Source organism: Moschus berezovskii, chromosome 4, assembly GCF_049115385.1.
Source record: "Moschus berezovskii isolate FMDL1 chromosome 4, NW_MosBer_1.0, whole genome shotgun sequence".
In the NCBI taxonomy this organism is placed as follows: Eukaryota; Metazoa; Chordata; class Mammalia; order Artiodactyla; family Moschidae; genus Moschus; species Moschus berezovskii.
This window is the reverse complement of record NC_142463.1, coordinates 14,188,969-14,198,093: the sequence shown is the minus strand read 5'-3', so window position 1 is coordinate 14,198,093 and position 9,125 is coordinate 14,188,969. Positions and strand designations below refer to the sequence as shown.

Here is a 9,125-nt window from a genome sequence, read left to right as displayed (position 1 = left end):
AAAGTAGGTCATAGGGTAGACATACCATAGTTCAGTCAACAAGATTCTTTTGCATGGGCATTTAGGTTGTTTGCTTTATACTGCAGTTACAAATAATGCTATGCTGTGTATATGGATTTCATATTGTTGGAGGTATATCTACCTCCAACATGAATGGATGGTCATTCACAGAAGCAGGGTAACAGGTGAAAGGATAAATGCACAGGTCATCTTGTTAGATATTGCCAAATTCTCCTCCAAAGAGGTGTCATTGTGTATTCCCTCCAGCAATGTATGGGACTGCCTGTTTCCCTAGCTTCACTCATAGATTATGTTTTTAACTTTTTGAATGTTTGCCAGTCTGGTAGGTGAGAAATGGAGTCTCATAGTATTTTTAATTTAAATTTTTCTTATTATGGCTGTTGAAGAATATCTTTTTAAGTATTTAATGACTTAAAAATCATTTTTTGAGAATGGTTCTTTGTTATATTTCCTTTGTCACTTTTTCTATTATCTTTTTTTTCCTTTTTTTTTATAAGTATTGCTGAAATGAGCATCCTCTTCACATATAATTAAATACAACCTTTCTGTTATATATTCTCTACATATATATAATATGTAAAATTCAAAATTTATATATATTTACTTGTATTTGTGCACATATTTCTATAGGCCTGATTGATTCTTAGGTAAAAGGAAATGCCCTTATTCATCTGCCTTTTTCTAGATGACAAATTTCTGACAGTTTTACTTGTTAACTAAGAAATGACTGCAGTTTCAAAATATGCCAATGTGTTTGGCTTTAGGTAGCACACACTACAGATTAGGGCCTGGTGAACTTGAGGACTGAAAGGATCTCTTGGCTCGCCTGTCTGGAAAGTGCAGTGGTCCCTTGTAGACCTTTTGAAATCTGTGATTATTGATTGAGTGTGGGCTTTGTTACAGCATACCATCTCCAGGGTACACACTGCTGCCTCGGGGTTGACAGCACTGCACATGGCCAAAGCTAGAGGACCGATCATAGAGGCCAGGAATTCAGGTACCACTCCAGACCCTAAGCCTACTTTGAGGTGTATTTCCATTCCGGTGAGTTCGACTGCCGCTGCTTTGAGTACATCCAGCAGCAGAAACGTGCCCTCCGCAGGCTCGTACATGTCGCTAAAGGCGCTGTGGCCCACATGCCTGTGCAGCTGGTGTGGGGAATCTTTCTCTCTTTCCTTTCAATTTTTTAGAGTTCTTCATTTATTAGTGATATTAGATATTCTGTGACATATATTACCAACGAATATTTCTCCCAGTTTGTCATTTTTTGTTGTTTTAACTTTGCTTGTGTTTTTTTTTTTTACCATGCATAAGTTGTTGAATATTTTTTTAAATTGCACTTGGATTTCGAATCATAGTTGGAAAGTGTTAACTTATGCAGAGGTTATAGAAGAATCCAACCTATGTTGTCCTCTAGTGTTGGCAATTAATTATTTTTCTTTATAGTTAGATGTCTGACCCATTTGGAGTTTATTCTTGCAGTGAGGTAAGTTGTAAACCCAAATATTTGTTTGTTTGTCCCAGCATCATTTTGGAAAATGTCCCTTTTTTGCCCCAGCAATTTTAAGATGCCAACTTTTATGACATGCTCAATTTCTGTATGTACCTTGGTCTGTTTCTGGACTATTCTCTTCCCTTGGTCTGTTTAGTCTCTTTGTGTGCCATCCCACTGGTAAACAGTTACTTCAAATGAAGGTAATATATACTTTCTTCGATTCTGAGAGCTGGAGGTTTAACTATCCAGTTAGATATTATTAATCAGGCGCCTTTTCCTTTCTCGGCCGCAGAGAATTTCCGCTGCCACGAGAAGGGGTTTGGCTTCAAGGGCAGCAGCTTCCACCACATCATCCCCCAGTTCATGTGCCAGGACGGTGATTTCACCAACCACAACGGCACTGGGGGCAAGTCCATCTACGGGAAGAAGTTTGACGATGAAAACTTTATCCTCAAACACACGGGACCAGGTGGGATCTGACTGGTGGATGAAGATTGGTGGGCTGGGCTGGGGCAGGATGGCTGTGCAGGGGTGGTGACAGGCTGTGGTTCTGGTCTCTTCCAGACCCCCACCCAGGGAACCAGAGGAGAGGCGTTTGGCTTGGCTGGGGCTTTAGGCTTCTAATGGGTTGTTTTTTCACTTTGACACACTCATTCTTGCCTCCTTTTATGGGAAAGAGGCATATAGCCTGGTTCTGCTGCTACAGTGGTATGTTGTTATTGTTTTAATATTTTATTTTATGTAATTTCAAATTTGCAGAAACTTTTCAAGAACAGAACAAGGAGCCACCGCCTTTAAACCTTTGTATGCCTTTTATCCACATTTCCCAGTTGCTTGCCACTGACATTCAGCAGTTTCCTGGTGACCTTTCTCCCCCACTTATTCTAGTCTGGGCTTACTAGTTGTGGCACGCGGGTCTAGTTGCTTCGTAGCATGTGGGATATTCCCCACATCCCCTGCATTGGCCAGCGGATTCTTAACCACTGGAACACCAGGGAAGTCCATACACTTACTCTTTACTTAATGGTTCTTAACCCATTAACCTCATGCCCACCTTTTAGAAGATACTTTACTATGTGCTGAAGTGAAAGTCACAGTTATTATAATATAGCCTACCAGTACATAATTTTTTAAAAAGTAGTATTATAACAAAAAGAAAGTATTTCGAATAAAATAATATGCATTTCCGTATTTAGATGCTTGGACACAGCTGCATAGATGGAATATTTAAACACGTGCACTTCTGCCTGGAGCAGGTTGACAGCATAGACTGACTTGACACTGATGTGTTACGTCTCCAGAGTCACGGTAATGTGATTTTCTGAAACAGTGAAAAATCTCTTGGTAAGATTCTAAACAGGGTTTCCCAGGTGGCTCAGGGGCAAAGAATCAGCGTGCCAAGCAGGAGATGGGAGTTTGATCCCTAACCCAGGAAGGTTCCCTGGAGAAGAAAATGGCAACTCACTTCAGTAATTTTGCCTGGGAAATCCATGGACAAAGGAGCTTGTCAGGGTACAGTCCATGGGGTTGTAAAGAGTCGGACATGACTTAACGACTAAACAAGAAGATTCTGAACAGAAAGAAATTGAATATTCCCTCAGTTTACATGGTAGGTCCCTTTCTGAAAAATAATTGAGGCAAACAATAAATCTTTGAATTTATTAGGTTGGCCAAAAAGTAAAATGGAGTTCGCTTCTAGGCTCAGATCATTATAAACAGATTTTTGTCATCTGCCTGAATACTTGTCCGGGCATTGAAAGTCTAAGAGGTTTAGAATAATTCTTCATTAGGTGGAACATTTCAGGGAATCCCTGCTCCCTTAGTATTCAGTTCAGTTCAGTTCAATCACTCAGTCGTGTCCAGCTCTTTGCGAACCCATGGACTGCAGCACGCCAGGCCTCCCTGTCCATCACCAACTCCTGGAGTTCACTCAAACTCATGTCCATTGAGTTGTTGATGCCATCCAACCATCTCATCCTCTGTCATCCCCTTCTTCTGCCTTCAAGTTTTCCCAGCATCCGGGTCTTTTCAAATGAGTCAGTTCTTCGCATCAGGTGGCCAAAGTATTGGAGTTTCAGCTTCAACATCAGTCAACCAAAACCACACCCTGAACTTTCCAAATAGCCTCAAGGGGGCAGCAGTACCCTATTTAGAACCACTGCCCTAGCCAAGCCCATCCCATCCCGGCGCCCTTCCGTCGTGTCTGCTGAATTTATCCTGCCGCCACGTAAAGTGTGCACACTGCTCTCCCCCGTGTCTTCCCTGGACATCCCAGTGGGGTCGCAGACCTCACGTGCCCAAGCAGCTCTTGCTTCTCACCCCCGAGCACTTCCTCCCCGTCTCCCCTGTTTTCAGACAACAACGCCACCGTCTACCCGTCTGCTTGGTCAGAAGCTTAGGACTCAGCCTTGCCCCGCTCGGTCACCTGGATGGCAGTTCCATCTGTCTTCAGTTAGCCTCCAGGTCCAGCCACCGCTCTTCACCTTCCACCTCCACCAGCATCCCCAAGCCCGTCTGCCTCCATCTGCCCTTGCCTCTTCCGGCTCGAGGTCTAGTCTCTGCAGGATGGTCCGAGTGGTCCTTTCTAAGCGTATCTCTCATCACATTGCTCTCCTGCTGACAGCCCTCCCACGGTCACCTCTCACTCATGTAGGCTCCGTCCTGCAGGCTGGCGGACCTGGCTCAGGGACTGTGCTGCTCAGCCTCTGCGCCCCCTCTTGCAGCCTGGCTGTTCCTCAGACACCCAGAGCTCATTCCCTGCGGGGTGATGGCAGACACGGGCTCCTCTCTGGGGGCCTTCTTCCTCCAGCACCCACAGGTGTCACCCCTTACCTACTCCAGGGGTCACCCACGGGTCATCTAGCCCAAGAGGCCTACCCTGACCTCTCTCTCTAAAGTAGGCTTTCTTATTATCTTGCTGTCCTTTTTATTTTTTAAAAATATTTATTTATCCGGTTGCACTGTCTTAGTTGCAGCACAGGGGATCTTTGATCTTCGTTGCCATGTGCAGGATCTATAGTTGCGGCATGCCAGATCTTAGTTGCAGCCTGTGGGGTCTAGCTCCCTGACCAGGGATCAGATCCAGGCCCCCCTTCATTGGGAGCATCGAGTCTTAGCCACTGGACCACCAGGGAAGTCCCTCCCTCTTCTTTTTAATCAGCTTCTTTTTTTCTTCATGCACTGATTACCTGAAATCATATTATAAATTTACTCTTTTACTTATTTATTATCTTAATTCTCCTGAGAATGTCAGCCCCATGAGGGCAGGATTTAGTCTGTCTTATCACCATTGTACTCTGGAACAGCATCTGACACACAGTAAACCTGCAGTAAATATTTGAATATTTAAATATTTGAAACAGATATTCACCGTGCCGGTTCATTATGTGTCAGACACGCTGATCAACCCCGGCCTGAAAGTAGAATGGGATATAGTCCCCATTTGAAGCAACGCCCAGCCATGAGGAGTGGCGTTTCGTGTCCCTCAGCCCCTGTTAAACCTGGGCCTTTTAGACTAAACTCAGATGTCAGTTCCTCCAGGAAGCCTTCCATGATACTGTCACCAGTGTATGTGTGTCTGTCGGAGGTGACTGTCTTTTGGACTCTCATTTGCTGAGCAAACGTCTCTGCCACTAGGGTTCCCTATTTCAGAGAATGATCTTTTTTTTTTTAAACAGTTTTATTGAGATAGAATTCACACACCATTCAGTTCACCCATTTAAATAATACATTTTGGGAAAATAAATAAATAAAATATACATTTCGGGACTTCCTTGGTGGTCCAGTGGTTAAGACACCGTGCTCCTAACATAGGGGGTACGGGTTGATCCTTGGTTGGGGAACTAAGATCTCGCATGGCATATGGTGTAGTCAAAAAAATAAATAAGTATATATCAGTGGTTTTCAATGAATTCACCGAGTTATGCAGACATCACCACATATAATTTTAGAATATTTTCATCATCCCCTCAAAAGAAGCCCCACACTCTAGCAGTCCTTCCCCAAACCCTTTGTACCCTAGCCCTAGGCAAACTCTAATCTACTTTCTTTCTTTCATGGATTTGCCTATTCTGGACATTTACTATAAATAGAATCATACAATATGTAGACTTTTGTGACTGGCTTTTTTCATTTAGCATAACGTTTCTAAAAATGTTCATCTACAATATAGTGTGCATTAGTGTGTAAGTCTTTTTTTATTGTCAGTTAATAGTCTACTGTATAGATATACCACAATTTATTTATTCATAAGTTGATGGACATTTGGGTTGTTTCTGTTTTTTGGCTATTATGCTGCTGTGAATGTTCATATACAAGTTTTCGTGTGGACATTTGTTTTCACTTCTCTTGGGTATATACCTAGAATTGAAATTGCTGAAACATTTGATAACTCTATTTTTAATATTGTAAGGAACTGCCAGACTATCTTCCAAAGTGGCTGCACCATTTTGCATCCCCATCAGCAGTCTCTGAGGATTTCAATTTCTCTACATCCTCACCAACATTTGTTGTTATCTGGCTTTTTTATTATAGTTTTCCTAGTGATGTACAGTGGTATCTCATTGTGATTTTGATTTGCATTTCCCTGATGCTTAATGATATGGAGCATCTTTTCATGTACTTGTTAGCCATTTGTATATATTTGGGGAAAGGTCTATTCAGATCCCATTTTTAATTGGGTCACTTGTCTTTTTATTATTGAATTATAAGAGTTCTTTAAATAGTCTGGATATAAGTCCCTTATCAGATATATGATCTGCAAATATTTTATCTCATTCTGTGGATTGTCCTTTCACTTCCTTTATCACTTCATGACAAATAGATGCGGAAACAGTGGCAGACTTTATTTTTTTGGCTCCAAAATCACTGCAGATGGTGATTGCAGTCATGAAATTAAAAGACGCTTACTCCTTGGAAAGAAAGTTAGACCAACCTAGACAGCATATTAAAAAGCAAAGACATTACTTTGTCAACAAAGGTCCGTCTAGTCAAGGCTATGGTTTTTCCCGTGGTCATGTATGGATGTGAGAGTTGGACTGTGAAGAAAGCTGATCACCGAAGAATTGATGCTTTTGAACTGTGGTGCTGGAGAAGACTCTTGAGAGTCCCTTGGACTGCAAGGAGATCCAACCAGTCCATCCTAAAGGAAATCAGTCCTGGGTGTTCATTGGAAGGACTGATGTTGAAGCTGAAACTCCAATACGTTGGCCACCTGATGTGAAGAGCTGACTCATTTGAAAAGACCCTGATTCTGGGAAAGATTGAGGGCGCGAGGAGAAGGGGACGACAGAGGATGAGATGGTTAGATGGCATCACCGACTCGATGTACATGAGTTTGGGCAGACTCTGGGAGTTGGTGATAGACAGGGAGGCCTGGCGTGCTGCAGTTCATGGGGTCGCAGAGTCAGACATGACTGAGCAACTGAACTGAACTGAACTGATGGTGTTCTTTGAAGTAAAAAAGTTTTTCATTTTGAAGAAGTCCAGTTTATCTTCTTTTGGGGGCAGGAGGGGGGAGTCACTGTGCTTTTGGTATTGTATCTAAGGTTTTACCTAACCTAAGCATGAAGATTTACTTCCATATTTTCTTAGGAGTATTATGGCTTTAGCGAAGACCTCGGTCTCTGATGCATTTCGTATTAATTCTGGGGTATAGTGTGAGAGGATGGGCCCACTCTCACTCTTTTGCGTGTGGACACTCGGTTGTCTCAGCACTGTTTGTTGAAAAGGCTGTTCTATTCCTGCTTAATTATCTTGGCATCCTTGTTAAAAATCAGTAGACCGTAAATGTAAGGGCTTATTTCTGGACTTTAATTCTGTTTCCTTCCTCTGTATATCTATCCTGTGCTGGTACCACACTGTTTTGTCTTCTGTAGCTCCAAATTTGAATTCAAGAAATGTGAGTCCTCATACTTTTTCTTTTTCAAGGTTATTTTGGCTATTCTGGGGGGCTCTAGCATTTACCTGTGAATTTTGGGACACGTTTATTAATTTCTATAAAAGTCCAGCTAGGATTTTGGTACAGATTACAACGAATATGCAGATCAATTTGAGAAGTGTTACATCTTAACAATATTAAGTCTTATAATCCATGAACATATGATGTCTTTCCATTCTTCTAGGTCTTTTTTAGTTTCTTTCAGTACTGAAAGTTTGTTCAGTAGTTATCAGGGTATACATTTTATACGTCTTTTGAATTTATTCCTCCGTATTTTATTCTTTTTGATGCTATTGTAAGTTATTCATTGCTAGCATATACAAATACAGTTAATTTTTGTATATTAATCTTATATCCTGCAACTTTGCTGAGTTTGTTTACTAGTTCTAATTTTCTAGTGTACTCCTTAGGGTTTTCTAAGATTATGTCATGTGTAAGTAGAGAGAGCTTTACAGTTTCCTTTCCAATAGGATGCTTTTTTTTTTTGGTTGGGGGAGCCAATTGCCCTGGCTGGAACCTTTAGTACAGTGTTGAGTAGAAGTGGCAAGGGTAGACATCTTTGTCTTATTCTTTATCTTAGAGAGGAAAATATCTAGTCTTTTACTGTGTATTTTTTGTAGAACCCTTATCAGATTGAGGAGGTTCCCTTTTATTCCTGGTTTGTTGGATGTTTTTATTTTGAAAAGGTATTGGATTTTTTTCTGCATCTATTAAATTATTATACGGTTTTTGTCTTTTATTCTGTTGATCTGGTTTTTGGATAGTAAACCAACCTTGCCTTCCTGAGATGAATTAATAATTTGTGAGTGACTCTTTTCTGCTAGACTGTGGGCTCCACTTGAACTTGGACCAGTATCCCCAGGGTTCAATAGGTGCCTGGTTATGAAGTAGTATTTGTTGAATGAATTAAGGAAAGAACAAACCAGTATAAAATGATTGAAACAACCATGCTTGGCACTTCATTGACTATCAGTTGAGTGGAAGACCAGGCATCCAAGACTCTGTAGGTCCCAGAGTCTGAGCCTGCCTGACTGAAAGGCTGACAGTGGTATGCACAAACACGGTGGGTGACCACCCAGGCCCCTGGTGCACAGCCCTATGAGAGAGTGGGTAACAAGAGTCCTGGGACCTGGAGACCGTGGCCATGGCAGCTGCTGCTGCTGGGATGGGGTGGGCAGAGGGGCGGGTACCCCTGAGCCAGCCTTACTTTCCACCCTCCCTCCCCTGATTCCTCCTCTTCTGTTCGGCCCGCAAAGGCCCAGGGCAGCAAGGACGGGAAGCCCAAGCAGAAGGTGATCATCTCCGACTGTGGGGAGTACGTGTGAGGGGGGAGCTGTCAACCTGGGGAACCGGCACCTGAGGTGTCCCGGCAGCGAGCAGGGCTTCGTGTTCTGGCCCTTCCTTGGGGTCAGCGTGGGGCAGCTCCTCTGCAGACACAGCCTGCACTTCCTCTGGCTCTTCTTCAGGTGTGGCCTTGGGTCCGGGGCTGCCCTCCCCACTGTGGACGGCTGTACGTGGTCTTTCTAGGCCTTTGCCGCCAGGGCTTCTCTGGGCCCACCAAGTGTGGATCTTAGATGTATCTTCTGGTAAAAGAAATCCTAGTTCTTATACTGCTGCCAGGCAGCCAGGCCTCAGGTGTTTTCAGAGGTTGCAGCTGCGACTCACCTGTCC

General features: G+C 42.9%; 1 protein-coding gene and 1 pseudogene across 1 annotated transcript; one reads left to right on the top strand and one right to left on the bottom strand.

Annotated features, from left to right (window-relative positions):
- Positions 1-802: 802 nt before the first annotated feature.
- On the bottom strand, positions 803-1,866 carry LOC148777985 (methyltransferase HEMK2 pseudogene; annotated as a pseudogene).
- Positions 1,867-1,879: 13 nt separating this feature from the next.
- LOC148777984 (peptidyl-prolyl cis-trans isomerase E-like) lies at positions 1,880-8,779 on the top strand. Its single transcript, XM_088834981.1, has 4 exons — positions 1,880-1,985; positions 3,872-3,902; positions 4,184-4,334; positions 8,711-8,779. Exons 1-4 carry the CDS (start codon positions 1,880-1,882, stop codon positions 8,777-8,779), a joined length of 357 nt encoding a protein of 118 aa, XP_088691107.1.
- Positions 8,780-9,125: the final 346 nt, after the last annotated feature.

Excerpts from the sequence above, each read along its gene's own strand:
- LOC148777984 (XM_088834981.1), top strand. The coding sequence starts at position 1,880 with ATGTGCCAGGACGGTGATTTCACCAACCACAACGGCACTGGGGGCAAG. Across the intron at positions 1,986-3,871 it reads CCTCAAACACACGGGACCAG|ACAACAACGCCACCGTCTAC; the intron begins GTGGGATCTGAC and ends CCCTGTTTTCAG. Across the intron at positions 4,335-8,710 it reads TCTTCCTCCAGCACCCACAG|GCCCAGGGCAGCAAGGACGG; the intron begins GTGTCACCCCTT and ends CGGCCCGCAAAG.